Below are 17752 nucleotides of genomic sequence, written 5' to 3' on the forward strand. Positions count from 1 at the left end.
TTATATAGGAAGTTAGATATCAGCCTTAAGTGTGTGAAATATGTAAATTTGGTATTGTAGGTGATCCGCTGCAAGATTTGTTGAGCAAGTACACAAAGAATGTTAGAAGCCGCTGCAATTCTTCAGCACTCTCCCACGATGAAGAGAGTCTGCAGCTTCTGATAGTAAATGAGAATTTCAGAGCTGCCCTAGAACTCACTGAAAAAATTTTGTCAGGCTTCAACCAAGGCAGAGGTATGGCTGGACACTTGTCCAAACATACTGTCCAATCAATACGGATATGGCACGCCAGGTTCATCCTACTCAACAAGGTACATAACATTCAAATTGAGACCCCATGCTCATCGCAATTAATTTTCATAATTAAATGCTCTCAAAGGAAAATTGTAGCAGTTATATTAGTCCTGCTGGTCTTTTAAATGCTATTTTTTGTACTACCAATTTTTCGTCGGATTGTTTTATCGTCGGAGCTCTTGAATTTTTGTCCTCAAAGAGGGCATTCGGTTCCCTTAGATCCTTACGGCTCAGTAGTCTCGATTCGACAAAACTGTTTAAGAGACTCTTAAACAGTTTTGGACCTCAATTGCGCTGTTAGGCTCAATCACTAATTTTGAAAATTGATCAAACAAGTCATTATTTCATACTTTTTCAAGCTTCTCTTTTTTATAGCTGCGAAGCTGTAAGCTGAGCGAAGCTATATTGCGGTGCTCTTGGTTTTTACAATTCAAAGAATTTGAATTGTATTGGGGCGCTGTCTTTTTTTTTTTTTAAGATTGTTCACACATTTTCATGATTTTTGAAGTCAAATTGGAGTAGTGATTTTGGTCACGCCGAAACAGGAAATGGAGCGAAAAAGCGAGTGGTTTTGCGGCGTGAATTTTTTTCGCTCTAATTTTAAAGTAGAGTGGGAAAATGGTGTTTGAACAAAAATTCGGTTTCTCGGTAGTGGTTTTTTGTTCACATGCGGCAATTTCACTCTGATTTTTACTGTTTTTTCAATTTTTTGGATCGGATTTTTTTCTAATTGGTTTTCCCATTCCATTCACAGATCATTCTAGGCCTAAATTTTTGTTTGAATTAAATTTTCATTTCTCGCTAGTGCTTTTTTTGTTCACATGCGGCACTTTGACATTGTTTTTTTGTTTTTTTTTTCTTATTTTTGATCTGATTTATTTAAAATAGTTTTCTCAATTCACTCATAGTCCATTCTAGGTCTAGTTTTTATGTTTAGTCAATGAAAATTCTTTGAATTGTACGTCAGGACTTGTCCTGCTATGTTTTTTTGTTTCGTCGTCTGACGCTCTTTTTTCGTTTTACATTTGTTCACACAGCAAAGCTGAAAAAGTCAAATTTTCTGAATGACTTCTTCCTCTCACTAACGGCATTTGCGCGCGTGACGTCATTTCTCACTCGCTTTAGCAAAAGTTTTTAGGTTATTTGCGTGATTAGATTTTGATCATACGTGACTTACCTCACTCAATAAAATGACTTTTGCACTTTAAAACTTAAGTTTAATTTGAATTTGTTTAAGGTCAAAGGAACTCATTTGTGCAGTAAAGGTCCCTAATAAGAGGCTTCTGCGGAATGAATTTCAACAAGCTTTATTAATTTATCGCTGAATGTTTTTTACCCAGTTTTTTTGAGCGGCGTCGATTTTTTTTTCAATTTAGATCTGTATCTGTTTCTATCTCTGTTATATGGCACGCAGGTCTATTCTTTCGCAGCTATTCCGGCAATCTGCCGGCTATGTTTCAAGATTTCAAGTTTCATATCACACTAGACTTTGAACTTTATCAGTTTTTCGTTCACTTTTCACACTTGTCTCGAAGAGTTCAACCTTACAAAATTGTATAAAATGAGCAATCAAGAGCTTTTCATACACTTTTCAACGATAATTAAAGGGGATAATTGAAAACAGGAAACTGTCACAAAATATAACAACTTCGGCAAAGATGACTTTTTTTAGGTCTATAATTGAGTTAATATAAATATTTTTATAAATTGCTCATTTTTCTAAAAGCCATAAAGAGTGACTATGATAGTGAGACAACAGAGCCGGCTGACGACCTCTGCGATCCTTTTGCTACTGCAATAATATCAAGGAATATAGAAAAAATTATTATTCGGGTTGAACGATTATTCAATTGTTGCATTGATTCGCTGCACGAGATTTGCAATGTTACTAATAATTTTAATTGAATTCTCTCTTTGAGTTTTGAACAGCAAAATTGAGGTCTAAATAAGTTAGAGTATAGTTCTGAGAAGCTTTCGGCAATTGGAGCTCAGCCTCGGGCGCAAGTTTCCTCGGTTTTGAGCTCTAATTGCCTTAGGCATCCCAGAATTATAACTATACTCTAACATATACTTGGCGAATCGAGACTAATCAGCCGTAAGGACGAAAAGTCAAATGGTCCGACCAAAGAAAAACAGATGAAAATATGTTGTATCAAAAAATCGCCTTCAAAGACCAGCGGTACTAATATAACTGCTACTAGCTTGGAGTGAGCTCACTCGCCCTTAACTAACCCCACCCATTCCGAAGCAGCAGCTAGCTACTGATGAAGTCAGCGACTCGCCAATCGTTTTCGTTTGAGAGCAATCTGCCCGACGTTAGTTGGTCGTCTTTTTGGATTGATAATTCACATTCATCGTATTACTGAATGTTCGTTAATCTTTGAGTTCATGGTAGAAAGAATAAGTTTCTCCAGTTCAGTTAGTTTCTAATTGCTCTCGTACGAAGTGTGAAGCAATTATTGTAAAGGTGTTGTTGTTTTTATGCAACATTTTTGTTGACCGTTTTGACTTTTTGAGTGACTTCTACGTCCTAAATCTAAATTTCTCAAGTCTCTCGCGTTTGTCGGATGCTTTTTTCCTATTTTGAACATATGGTAAAAACCGCGTAGGTGATCCGCTGCAAGATTTGTTGAGCAAGTACACAAAGAATGTTAGAAGCCGCTGCAATTCTTCAGCACTCTCCCACGATGAAGAGAGTCTGCAGCTTCTGATAGTAAATGAGAATTTCAGAGCTGCCCTAGAACTCACTGAAAAAATTTTGTCAGGCTTCAACCAAGGCAGAGGTATGGCTGGACACTTGTCCAAACATACTGTCCAATCAATACGGATATGGCACGCCAGGTTCATCCTACTCAACAAGGTACATAACATTCAAATTGAGACCCCATGCTCATCGCAATTAATTTTCATAATTAAATGCTCTCAAAGGAAAATTGTAGCAGTTATATTAGTCCTGCTGGTCTTTTAAATGCTATTTTTTGTACTACCAATTTTTCGTCGGATTGTTTTATCGTCGGAGCTCTTGAATTTTTGTCCTCAAAGAGGGCATTCGGTTCCCTTAGATCCTTACGGCTCAGTAGTCTCGATTCGACAAAACTGTTTAAGAGACTCTTAAACAGTTTTGGACCTCAATTGCGCTGTTAGGCTCAATCACTAATTTTGAAAATTGATCAAACAAGTCATTATTTCATACTTTTTCAAGCTTCTCTTTTTTATAGCTGCGAAGCTGTAAGCTGAGCGAAGCTATATTGCGGTGCTCTTGGTTTTTACAATTCAAAGAATTTGAATTGTATTGGGGCGCTGTCTTTTTTTTTTTTTAAGATTGTTCACACATTTTCATGATTTTTGAAGTCAAATTGGAGTTGGTCACGCCGAAACAGGAAATGGAGCGAAAAAGCGAGTGGTTTTGCGGCGTGAATTTTTTTTGCTCTAATTTTAAAGTAGAGTGCGAAAATGGTGTTTGAACAAAAATTCGGATTCTCGGTAGTGGTTTTTTGTTCACATGCGGCAATTTCACTCTGATTTTTACTGTTTTTTCAATTTTTTGGATCGGATTTTTTTTCTAATTGGTTTTCCCATTCCATTCACAGCTCATTCTAGGCCTAAATTTTTGTTTGAATTAAATTTTCATTTCTCGCTAGTGCTTTTTTTGTTCACATGCGGCACTTTGACATTGTTTTTTTGTTTTTTTTTTCTTATTTTTGATCTGATTTATTTAAAATAGTTTTCTCAATTCACTCATAGTCCATTCTAGGTCTAGTTTTTATGTTTAGTCAATGAAAATTCTTTGAATTGTACGTCAGGACTTGTCCTGCTATGTTTTTTTGTTTCGTCGTCTGACGCTCTTTTTTCGTTTTACATTTGTTCACACAGCAAAGCTGAAAAAGTCAAATTTTCTGAATGACTTCTTCCTCTCACTAACGGCATTTGCGCGCGTGACGTCATTTCTCACTCGCTTTAGCAAAAGTTTTTAGGTTATTTGCGTGATTAGATTTTGATCATACGTGACTTACCTCACTCAATAAAATGACTTTTGCACTTTAAAACTTAAGTTTAATTTGAATTTGTTTAAGGTCAAAGGAACTCATTTGTGCAGTAAAGGTCCCTAATAAGAGGCTTCTGCGGAATGAATTTCAACAAGCTTTATTAATTTATCGCTGAATGTTTTTTACCCAGTTTTTTTGAGCGGCGTCGATTTTTTTTTCAATTTAGATCTGTATCTGTTTCTATCTCTGTTATATGGCACGCAGGTCTATTCTTTCGCAGCTATTCCGGCAATCTGCCGGCTATGTTTCAAGATTTCAAGTTTCATATCACACTAGACTTTGAACTTTATCAGTTTTTCGTTCACTTTTCACACTTGTCTCGAAGAGTTCAACCTTACAAAATTGTATAAAATGAGCAATCAAGAGCTTTTCATACACTTTTCAACGATAATTAAAGGGGATAATTGAAAACAGGAAACTGTCACAAAATATAACAACTTCGGCAAAGATGACTTTTTTTAGGTCTATAATTGAGTTAATATAAATATTTTTATAAATTGCTCATTTTTCTAAAAGCCATAAAGAGTGACTATGATAGTGAGACAACAGAGCCGGCTGACGACCTCTGCGATCCTTTTGCTACTGCAATAATATCAAGGAATATAGAAAAAATTATTATTCGGGTTGAACGATTATTCAATTGTTGCATTGATTCGCTGCACGAGATTTGCAATGTTACTAATAATTTTAATTGAATTCTCTCTTTGAGTTTTGAACAGCAAAATTGAGGTCTAAATAAGTTAGAGTATAGTTCTGAGAAGCTTTCGGCAATTGGAGCTCAGCCTCGGGCGCAAGTTTCCTCGGTTTTGAGCTCTAATTGCCTTAGGCATCCCAGAACTATAACTATACTCTAACATATACTTGGCGAATCGAGACTAATCAGCCGTAAGGACGAAAAGTCAAATGGTCCGACCAAAGAAAAACAGATGAAAATATGTTGTATCAAAAAATCGCATTCAAAGACCAGCGGTACTAATATAACTGCTACTAGCTTGGAGTGAGCTCACTCGCCCTTAACTAACCCCACCCATTCCGAAGCAGCAGCTAGCTACTGATGAAGTCAGCGACTCGCCAATCGTTTTCGTTTGAGAGCAATCTGCCCGACGTTAGTTGGTCGTCTTTTTGGATTGATAATTCACATTCATCGTATTACTGAATGTTCGTTAATCTTTGAGTTCATGGTAGAAAGAATAAGTTTCTCCAGTTCAGTTAGTTTCTAATTGCTCTCGTACGAAGTGTGAAGCAATTATTGTAAAGGTGTTGTTGTTTTTATGCAACATTTTTGTTGACCGTTTTGACTTTTTGAGTGACTTCTACGTCCTAAATCTAAATTTCTCAAGTCTCTCGCGTTTGTCGGATGCTTTTTTCCTATTTTGAACATATGGTAAAAACCGCGTATTAAAGAAGAGGTAGATGAACTTGACCTTTATATGCTCCCAGTAGCCACCCGTCAATTGAGCACAGCATCGAGTGCTTTGTAACGCAATTTGTATTGATTATGAAGGTCCTGCTGTTCTTTGTAAATGTGATTTATCGTACTGACATTTTTCCATTATCTCTGCATCAAATTTTAGCCATCATTATGGTATGTTTACCAATCTTGGGGGTATAGGTTATCGGATCACTAAGCTCAGGTGTGTGTTAGTGGGGGGGGGGGGGGGGGGGGGGGGGGCTATAATGGGAAAAACCCAACTTCTCGTTTGATCGTTTTTTTGTCTGACCATTTATCTTTTCGTCCTCAAAAACGGGATGGAGGTCAAGCACGGAGGGCATTAACTATGCATAATCTTGGAGCTGAAGCCGAAACCGTTTGAGATAAATTTATTGTGTGAAGGATGGTTATTAGAGTATGACTACTCCTCACCACCCCCGCCCACTCAACTCCACCCCAGCGTCCTTATCGACCCTCCTTCACCTCATTCCACTCGTAACTTTGCCCGCTCGCACCTACCCTGCCACCCCCCTTCAATTACGCTTAAGCTGGCTTCCCTAAGTTGTAGCTAGCTACTGACACAGCCATCTGTTCGCAAATCCTCTTGAGAGCAAGTCGCACAACGTTAGTCGGTTATATTCAAATCCAATTAAAAAATGGAACTTAAGTCTCCATTTTTTGAACTTTGAAAAACAACAGGTATATTGATTCACAACTTAGACGATACACAGACAATCGAGTGTAAAAACACTTCATGTTCGATATATATATATATATATATATATATATATATATATATATATATATATATATATATATAGATAATAGAGCCTCTGTTTCAGCTGAAAATGTTCGCAGCGATCGAGAGCGAACTGGAGTATTTTGGCGGATTTGAGAAGGCAGATTTATCTTATGAATACTACCCTCATCTATATCCTGGAAAGAGTGGTTCCATGATCCCCTTCTGTCTGAGACTTTTGTGGGCTGAAAGCCCTTCCTACTGTGGAAAGTACAACGAAAGTTTAGATCGTCTCAGCTGTATTCTGACAGCCGTGGGCAACTTAAATAGAAACTTATCGGGGGGTGTGGACCACACGGGGCGAACGATTGAAGATTCAGAGCGCTTGCAGCTGGCTGTGACTTATTGGTCGCATAAGCAGAACCAAGTAAGCAAACTGTAATTTGGTGTTAATTAATAGCCGCCCTCATCTTCTCAGCCGGCTATTATAGCGCTCCTATTTTTTTACGACTCGAAGAGGAGTATCGGAGAAGTCCTTTTTTAATCAATTTTATTGGAGTGAATTTTGAAGCGGGAAATGAAACACGTGAAAAAATTTGGAGTGATTTTGGTGCTGAAACAAAATGAAGAGTGGAGCGAAAAGGGAGCGGTTTTTTGTTCATATCGCTGTTTTCTAGAGAGCGAGAAAGGTGTGAAAAAAAAATTCTGTAAGCGAGTGAAATTTTTTGTTCACGTGCGGCATTTTAAAGCAGTTTTTTTCAGTTTTTTGGTAAAGAGGTTTTGTTATAGTTTTCTTCTAACTTTAGGCTCGTTTTGGCAGTGGTTTGAACGTTTCTGGAAATTTATTTGAATTTTATGCTAATTGAGTGGTTTTTCATGTATTTTGATGATTTTTGGGCTAATTTTTGCGATTTTTTTTTACTTTTGTTTTGTTTTACTGCCTCAAATGGGCACTGAAAAGAGCCCTATTACTTGAGCAATTTTTAGTTTACAAGTGGCTACAGTTTTGTTGATATAAAGTTTTTTTGATGAAAAATATGGCGAAAATTGAACTATTTTTCTTAATTTTTTTTGCAGTTTTTCGTTTCTTTTCTGGATTTTAGACAAGTTTTTTAGCCTATTATGGCTTGCATATTGTTGTGCGAGCATTTGGATACCCTAATGGCTGGAAAGAATTTTTCTTTGAATTTAGGTGCTTTTGTAATATTAAAAAATTTCTAAACTTTTTCCATTTTAGTCAAAGTTGTTGGTAAGAGCTTATTTTTTGGCTTAAAGTATTTTTTAAAATTTCTCATGAGTGATTTCAGTAGGTACTAGATGTGTTGACAAAGTAATTTTGGTAGACATAGTAAATTCGGTATCTCAAAGTTATGACAAAATTTGATCAGATTTTTTTATCATATTTTAATAGATTTGATTTTTTTAAACTTTTTTGTATTACGGTTTTGTTTTAAGATAATCCTAAATAAGTGGAGGCACGTTTTGTCTGATGAGTAGTTGGATGGCATTTAAGTGGATTTCCACTTCGAGTGGTTTCTGGAATTCTTCCGGCTATGTATTTTTTACTTCGAACTTTTCGCTTTGCCATTTTGCCGCTTTTTCGACATTTTGCGTGAAATCTTTTTGACTTCTCTAGGCTAGTTTCTCTCTTCTCTCATTCTGCTAAAAATGAATTTGAACATCAGTTGCTCAGCAAAGCAATTCAAAATGAACAGAGTCAGTATAAAAAATTGAAGTCAGAAATAGAAACGGGATAAACCCATAAAGCACAATTTTAGATGCCCGCTATTTGAACGTCGTTCCTATAAGTCTTAGTTACTATCTCTTATGCTTATTGGTTTTGATAGTAGCCCCTGTAGCCTCTCGCTAAGAAACAGAAGTATGTTGAACTACGAAATGCCATCAAAATAAATCGGACTTCAAAAATGTTTGTACAAAAATCTTTTTTTTTTCAATATCTTTTATTCTTTCAATCCCAATCATGCTTATTGGAATCAACGGCGGCTATTTTCCGGCAATCTGCCGGGTATGTTTTATTGTTGAATTGTTCGGAAACAAGGTTTTAGCCATTTGTTAACACCTTGTTGCGCTTATTGCTGTTTTGAGTTTATGCGTTTAGTTGAAATAAGCTTTAAATTTTAAGGCATGAGTTTTCAACTTAACTTAACGCATGTAAGAAAGTTTCAGAATGCTCTCTTCTTTAACTTCTGACTTTAAAATAATTCAAATTGTTTTCATTTGAAGTTTGGAGCAATTATTTTAGTCATCCTCCTGTTCTTTCATGTAGGACTTTGAAAGTCCTCTGGCCTATTTGAATTTTCAAGTAACTTTTTCACCCTTTACTTCTTAATTGTGCCACAATCGAAACTGCTCGTTCAGAATTGATGCATATTGATACCACAGTGCGAGCTAATTTGTGGCAGTTTACTTCTAAAACTTGGTCGCAACGAGTAAATTGAAATAATACCCAAGTAATGGTTACGTGACTCTGCTTGACGTCACTGAGAACTTCTGACGTTTATCGAGAACCGCGGAGCGGTTCAAGATATTAAGTCAGAATTTCGAATTGACTTTTGTAGAGTCACTTAATCATGCTTAAAACACAACACGGGCACGTTTTAAAATGACGAAAGTCAACTTTGGCTAAGTGGCAACTTCTGGCACTGGGGACTTTCGGCATTTTAAAATGTGCACGTGAGTGTTCTAAGGGATAAAGAGACTTGAAATAATATAAAGATGTATGCAAATAATTGTAAGCTGAGTGTATCTCTATTGCGCTGCTCTTGGTCTTTTATTGCGTTGTCTGGCGCTTCTTTTTGTATTAGATTTTTAATAGCCGCCCTCATCTTCTCAGCCGGCTATTATAGCGCTCCTATTTTTTACAATTCAAAGAATTTGAATTGTATTGGGGCGCTGTCTTTTTTAAGATCTGTTCACACATTTTCATGATTTTTGAAGTCAAATTGGAGTAGTGATTTTGGTCACGCCGAAACAGGAAATGGAGCGAAAAAGCGAGTGGTTTTGCGGCGTGAATTTTTTTCGCTCTAATTTTAAAGTAGAGTGGGAAAATGGTGTTTGAACAAAAATTCGGTTTCTCGGTAGTGGTTTTTTGTTCACATGCGGCAATTTCACTCTGATTTTTACTGTTTTTTCGATTTTTTGGATCGGATTTTTTTCTAAATGGTTTTCCCAATCCATTCAAAGCTCATTCTAGGCCTAGTTTTTTGTGTGAATTAAATTTTCATTTCTCGTTAGTGGTTTTTTTGTTCACATGTGGCATTTTCACATTGATTTTCTGTTTAATTGCTCTCAAACGAAGTTTGTAGCAATTATATTAGTCCTGTCGGTCTTTTTTTATGCGATTTTTCGCTTGACCAATTTTTCGTCTGACGCTTTTGACTTTTCGTCCTCAAAAACGGGATAAACAGGTAGCGCCCAGCGGGCATTAAGTGTTCTTAGAGCCTTTTAGCTCTGTTTCAGCTCAAACAGTTTTGGAGTCTTATACTTATGGTGTGAACAGCGGTTCTTAGAGGTTGAAGACCCACCCCCCACCCCCACCCCACTGCTGACCCCCCCCCACTATTGCCCCCCACCGCCCTGTTGCCCCCACCCCCCACCCGACTGTCGCCAACCCCATCGGCACCCCCGTGCACCCTCCCCCCACCCGTGGCTAGCTACTGACGAACAACCGCTAGCTAAAAACGCAAATTTATACTAATTTTCACAATTTTTAAGATTTTTGAAAATGTTTGTCAGTTTTTTAAGTTTTTTCAGCCCTAGGTGTCAAGGAATCCACTCTAGGATTTGATAATAGGTTATTGAATAGTTTCTAGTGGTAATAGAATAGTTTCAACATTTCAACACTGCGAATTTTTTTGCATTTTTTGATAAATTTCGAAAATTTTTTCAATGTTTCTGAAAGTTTTTGTCGTTTTTTAGGTTTATCCAGCCTCAAGAGCCAAGGAACTTCCTCGAGGGTTTAATAATAGGTTACTATGTAGTTTCTAGAAGTAATAGAATCATTTTCAAGATTTAAACATCTCGAATTTTAGCATTTGTTTGACAAAAATTGCTATATTTTTAAAATTTTTTTACATATATTTTCATTATTCAAGATTTTTCAGCCTCAGGGTTCAGACAACCTCCTGAAGGGTTTGATAATACGTTGCTGCATAGTTTCTAGTGGTAATAGAATGTTTTTCAACATTTGAACATCACGATTTTTAGCAATTGTTGGATAAAACTTGAATTTTATTTTCAAATTTTTCAAAATTTGTCATTATCTAAGTTCTTCCAGCCCCAAGAAACCTCGTATAGGCTTTGATAATAGGTTATTGAACAATTTTTTTTGCGATAGAATAGTTTTGAACTTTTTAATATCACAAATTTAATCGATTTTTTAATAAAACTTATGATTTTTTCTATTTTTTTTGAAATTTTTGTCATTTTATTTGCAGTTTTTGAGTCCTTTTTTGAGTTTAACGATTAATACTGGCCAACGAAGCTTTTTAAGTCTTGCAGATGGGTTACATGACAAAAATCCAGAGGCAAAAAATGTTCTTTGAACATTTTCGTCACTGCGAAATGTGGAAAGTTTTCTTCTGAATTTTGCACTTTCAGTTTTTTATATGATTTAGTTACTAACAAGGCTAGAATCTCATGGAAAAAATTTCTAGCTCTCTCTCTCTCTCTTTCTCTCTCTGTGTGTGTGTTGGTTGGCGTTTCTTTCCTTCTCTTTCTCGCTCACGTTTTACCTCGCACTCTCTCTCTCTCTCTCTCTCCTTAACTCTTTTGTTGACTTCAGCTGCTGTTATGTGGCGTGATAATATCGTCTATTACCCTAGCCTCACGCCTCTTCAATCAAGCGAAAGCTAACCTCACTAAACAGTGGCTAGGTGCTGACAACTGCCCGCCGGTCGTTTGAGAGCAATTCGCCCGACGTTAGTCGGTTATGTTTTTTTTTTCTTACTTTTTTATCAGAATTTTTTAAAAATGGTTTTCTCAATTCACTTTTAGTCCATTCTAGGTCTGGTTTTTCTGTTTAGTCAATGAAAATTCTTTGAATTGTACGTCAGGACTTGTCCTGCTATGTTTTTTTACTTCGAATTTTTTTTCGCTTTACCATTTTGCCGCTTTTTCGACATTTTCGGTGAAATCTTTTTGACTTCTTTAGGCTAGTTTCTCTCTTCTCTCATTCTGCTAAAAATGAATTTGAACATCAGTTGCTCAGCAAAGCAATTCAAAATGAACAGAGTCAGTATAAAAAATTGAAGTCAGAAATAGAAACGGGATAAACCCATAAAGCACAATTTTAGATGCCCGCTATTTGAACGTCGTTCCTATAAGTCTTAGTTACTATCTCTTATGCTTATTGGTTTTGATAGTAGCCCCTGTAGCCTCTCTCTAAGAAACAAAAGTATGTTCAACTACGAAATGCCATCAAAATGAATCGGATTTAAAAAATGTTTTTGTACAAAAATCTTTTTTCAATATCTTCTATTCTTTCAATCATGCTTATTGGAATCAACGGTGGCTATTTTCCGGCAATCTGCCGGGTATGTTTATGCCTCAAACCTCGAAGAGGATTTGTTCACATGTTCGTACCGCTTTTTCACTACTGTTTTATGTGAAGTCAAATCGTAAACGAATGGGAAGTGAATTTTAGGATGAATTGAATGATGTTTTTTGACGTACCTCCGTCTCGTAATGACTAAAGTCTGATAAAGTCGAACATGCAAATTAATGATGCTTTAATCCTTTGGAAAAATAAATTTTGAAGGCGTCCAAGTTGGTAATGAAAGGGAAACGCTCATGTTGAGCAGCCAAAAAATTGCACAATTTTTCTCAATAGACTTCGTTCATGTTGATGGAAACCATTCGTGTCAAGAATCCGTCAAAATTTGAGAAATATAACTCTTGAATATGTGAGAATCTGATGTCTCATCAAGTGAGTTTTGCATCAAGTAATATTTTATAATTTTTTTACAGATCGTCTGGGATGTAAAATCTTCCTAATATGAAAAAATTTTCGCTTGACAATTTTGACCTCTCGAGTGACTTTTACGCCCTTGACTTTTTGCGTTTCGCGTGATCTAAAATTCTCTCAATCACAATTTCAAGCAGCTGAACTCAATTGGCGGCAATTTAATTCCAAAAGTCAAATGAAAAGTGCGTCGAAGCTGGTGCCATTTTCACTTTAAATCTTAATAGTGGTATATGAGTAGTATATAGAGGGACGGAGCTGCCCGGGGATTGATGACCCACATGTTTTACGATAGGCTATAGCGATTTGAATTCACTTTGGTCATCATTGGATTATCGCAGCAATGTATAAAGATAGGTAATAGATTTTACATGTATTAACATTAGAGTTATGGTAGCGACGTATAATGATAGGTAATAGATATTACATGTATTAAAGTTTGATTTTTGACAGTAATATATAAAGGTAAGTAATATATTTTACACGTGTTAAGATTTGAATTAAAACAGCAGCGCATTAAGATAGATAATTGGTCTGATGTAGAAGATTTCTCATTAAATTTTTCATCACAATATAAGAAAAAAGCTGACAGATAGCAAATTGGAAATTGAAGCTGTCTTTTTTTCTTTTACGATGAGTCATCAATTTGATGCTGACGTTTCAAGGTACTTGATAGCAAACATTGTTCAATAAGACTAAATACAAGACACAACATTTTACACTGCTATTACTTTTTTAATTATACTGAATGACATCTGTTTTGAGAATAACCTAGTTCTAAATAATGAGTTTTCTATAAAACGTCACAGCAAACTATTGCTAATTGCGCTTTTCAGAGGCTGTGAAGTTAAAAAGGAATATCTCACAATTATTAAAAAAGAAACGAAATAGTCAACTCAACTAAGGGTTAACTTGAATAAAAATGAATCAAATCGGACCTCTGATGAGCCAGTAAGTTTATAACGTCGTATTGTTCTCCTTATGGATGTTTACACTGATACAATAAAAAAACTATTGATAGCCATGACATGAAAGTTATTCAATCAGAAGTGCTTGAACAAAAAGAATTTCCACGTGTTTCTTTATATCAAGACAGTAAACCTTGCTTAGTTTTTTCATCCAGCGTTGTCTGCAGATCTGGTCATCACCTTGCGAAATGAGTCAGAAAACTTTTAAATGCTCAACTGGATCTTTAAAAACCGGGTCACGTTTCCTTTCAAGACTGATTACTTTAGTGGACTCATCAACTTGACAAAACTTTATTACAATCACATCACATGTTCACAAGCGTACAATTGATTTAAATGAATAAAATGTAAAAGAAAGAACAAGACAGTTTATTTAGATCATCAAAGGTGTCGCGTGAATTCCATCTGCATCCACAATTCGTTTTGGATAGAAAAATGAGAGTCCTTTTTTTGTTTCCTCATAGGTAAAAATTTGACGATTTATGGTTTTGAATCCTCTCTGTTAGTTGAGGCTATATTCACTGCATCGTCCAGGATTCGTCTGTATTTCTGTTAAGGTCCATCACTGTTTTCTTCCAGAACACTCTTCAGTCCTTTGCTGTTGAACTTGGTTTTGTTCGTTACTGAATTATAGCAACAATACGTTTTGCTACGTAAACATAGCATTTGAGTTTATCAGCACTCCTCCTTGAATAATCCAGGCTAAAGCTTGTTATTTTTTCGCAGCAAGTTCTTGGAAAAAACTTACGTGCTTCATGAGCATGAAAAAAATCTGTAGAGTCATTACTTCTCATCTCATTCCAAATACTCCTCATTTCTGGTTTAATGCACTCAGAGATTTTCTTGAGCCAGTGCCAGATTCAAAGGATCAGTGTCCATTTCAAGTTCTTCGAATTTCTGAACATCACAGAATTTGTCAAAGAAGTTGTAGTAGAGCTCCAGCATTCTCCGTTTTGCATACTGTATGATAGAAACCAACAATTATTGGTTCACGATGCTCAACAGTGCTTTTCACAAGCTCAACCTCATGTATATCTGTCGAAACATTGTTCAATCTTCTAAAAAGACAGTTAATAATAGCTTTATGCGTCTTTTCATCGTTAAGATAAAGAGTTTCTGTGTGCCGACGTCGATCCATATTCTGATAACCATACGAGCTGTTCCCAAGTAATTTCATAGTTTCAGCATTAACGCTAGAGTCCGGATTTCCATCACCCTCCCGTCTTGCATCAACGACTGATTGTACGAAATCGTTGAAACATTTTTGTGGGTTATACTCAATGAATCTGTGGATTTTAGTACAACGTAGACCTAGCTTCAAATAAAACTTTAATAAGGTGTTATGACTACTCCATTGTTTAATTTGTAACTCGAAATTAACCTTCGTTGTGTTTTTAACAACGAGTTTTTAGCATATTCCAGCATGAATTTCCCTATATTCTCTCATCCAACAGCACACTTCTTGAAAATTGGAAGAAAGTTTGCAAATTGTTCACGAAGCTCTTCCGGAACTTCTAAATTGCATTGTACATCTCCAAATATTTTATCTCCGTGTATCCGCGTCAACAGCGTCTCACTGCTCAAAAGTAACTTGTAGGTAAAATTTTTTCTAACGTGGTTCTTTAGCATGGAGTTCACCTGAGCATAATCCCAACATTCACACTCTCATCTCTATAACCTTATATCCTTTCTTTTCCAGGTAAAGCTTTCGTAACTCATCAGATTCACGTTTCCGCATATTAAACTCAAATTCATCCTCACTAAGATTTGGTTGAGTTTCCCTACAGGGACAGAAATTGTAGTAGCATCCAAGGGCTTAAAATTGTTTGGTAATGATCACAAAAGCCATCCACTATAAAAGAATCAATTTTTATTCTGTTTTCCAGTTGTACAGATACTCTCAATAATACATTTGGGTCTGGTTGCTTAATAAAAAGACATTACCATATTCTCAAACTTCCTGATTTTGTTTTGACGAGCTTTGAACTTTTGAAGATTGGTATCAAGCTCCCATCTAGCGTAGAGTCCAGTTGGCATCGCTTGACACATGGAGAAAGGATACAATTGGCTATCATCTATTCCGTCTATTGCTTTACAGATTTTGATTGACCTCTGGATGAACGTTTTGTCTACAACAGCTTTCCTCGTAAACGCTATCGATGGACCACCAGTCACTTCACTTCGCATTTCATGCAAGTCTTTGTCAGCTTCGATGAAAGGGTAAAGTTTTCTATCAGTCGATTTATGAAGACAGATATTTGCTAAATGGGGTAGTGTACACCCAAGCTTTAGGATATTAATTTTTTGATCGTGATAGTTTCATCAGTTTCTTCATTTCTCGCAAAGTTGGTACAACATCTTTATTATTATACCAGCAAAGGAAATTGCGAAAAGTTTTCATTTTCTCCATCCTCCATAACTCTTCAAGGAGAGCATAATTATCTTTTCCAGATAAAGGTTTCTCTTTCAAACCCAGTTCCAGGAGAACATCTAATTCCTCTTTCCCAGATTCCATCATTTTTGTGAACTGACAGAAGTCCTTCTCCGAAGGATTTAGATTTTTTCAGTTTGCTGAAGCAGGAATCGTAGGATGGAAGATGATTGCAGTCAAGTTTCGTCGACGAATCAAACCATTCATATGGGAAATATCATTCTGTCTCCTCAGATTGATATGCTTTCAGAAAAGAATCCAGAGATGCAGCTCCGCAAAGAAATTTCAAAATATCGGGATACTGAATATCACCAAATTTGAAAGAAATAAACTGATCTGCCTTTTTGATTACTGTAGGTTGAATAGTTTTATCGTTAAGGAGATGAGCAATGAGATACGCTTTGATTAAATTTAGGTAATGTTTTTGACTGTTGAATCCAAAAACTGGTAGTGTCAACATAATTGTTGAAATGACGCTGGAGATCAAGGAGCTGCTTCTGCTGGATTCGTAAAAAGTTAGATTCATTACTATCTTCTGTTTCACTACTGATATTTGCTTGGGTTTCGGAAAAAATTTGCAGTCTTGAGGAAATATCACCCAACCTGGTTTTGATCTCTGCTTCCACCGTCAAGAACTTGGGTCTCACGTGTGCTTTGTTTTTTGCTGCTAGTGTTCCCAATTGAGCTACAAAAGATATGATGAGATGATTAGGATCCTTTTCGCATAAAACTGGTTCGTCCAAAAAATTTGAAGAAATTGATACCGATACAGGTACATGAGTACCAATCCATGATGGTGTCGCTGTGTTATTGACTTCCACTGATTGAACACATATTGCTTCGAAGTCGAAGACGACAAAATTTCTGACGAGGGTATAATCTTTTGGATAAGCGATTGAGAAGTTGTCAAGCTTCTCAAATGGTGTTTCCCGCAAAGAATAAAAACCTCTTGGATAGACATTTTTCACTCGTTCTTTGCAAGTTTTCAAGTGCCGGTTGAAATGACCTGAATGGTTGAAAAAGACATCACAACTGGGACAACGAAACTTCTTGGTGAATTTGTTGATATCATTAACATAACAGATATGATTGTTATATCGAAGCAGTTTAATGTATTCATCATATCGTTCAACGCTGCGTCGAACAAGTTCACCAATAACTTCACCATCTTCAATGTCAAAATCATAGATGAAAATATTTTGTTTGATTAGTTCTTCAATTATTGGAATTTGGTCAAAGGAAACACCTGTGAAGTTTTGAGGGTCGCAACCACGTGAAGTAACAAAATTTGAAATATTTTCATTGCTTGTAGTTCTATGTCTACTGATCCAGATTAATGAATAGCAATTGCACGGAATAAACACAAATTATCGTTATACGGTTCATCATGTCCATTTGAACCGAGACACTAACATTTGTAATTACTGTGAATCGCATTTTGGATTTTGACGTTCTTGTGTACATGTCTCAATCAAGTCGTTTCTCAATTTCGTTCTGAAGGTTTAACAATTCGTTTTTATTGCTTAGCAGAAAAGCTCGGTCCAGGAGTAACTTATTTTCAAGCCGATAATAATATCGGTAATCGTTTCTCTATATTTTGCAACAGGAACCCCAAAGCTAGGTTAATTTTTGCAGCACAGTTGAGGTTTGCGAAAAGTTCATTGAGTTTTTTATCTCTGTGGTGTTCAAATCCGATAAACTGAAGTTGAAAACTTCCTGTCTGCCATGCACAGCATGTATATCGTCAAGTAAATAATGACACGCTGCCAGTTCTTCTTTCAATGACTCGCTATTGTTATCAACTTTCTCCATAATCTCAAACACTGTTTGCACTTGAGGACCCAATTTTTGTGCTAGCT

General features: G+C 36.2%; 1 protein-coding gene across 1 annotated transcript in view; it reads left to right on the plus strand.

Annotated features, from left to right (window-relative positions):
* The window catches only part of LOC142358656 (trafficking protein particle complex subunit 12-like), a 190526-nt gene that overhangs the window by 155411 nt on the left and 17363 nt on the right, over positions 1–17752 (plus strand). Inside the window, exons 6-7 of the mRNA XM_075410140.1 lie at positions 61–311; positions 6615–6938. Of these exons, the coding sequence (XP_075266255.1) occupies positions 61–311; positions 6615–6938 (575 nt within the window). The remainder of the gene's footprint in view (positions 1–60; positions 312–6614; positions 6939–17752) is intronic.

The sequence above is a fragment of the Convolutriloba macropyga genome, chromosome 2, assembly GCF_964194025.1.
Source record: "Convolutriloba macropyga chromosome 2, txConMacr16.3, whole genome shotgun sequence".
In the NCBI taxonomy this organism is placed as follows: Eukaryota; Metazoa; Xenacoelomorpha; order Acoela; family Convolutidae; genus Convolutriloba; species Convolutriloba macropyga.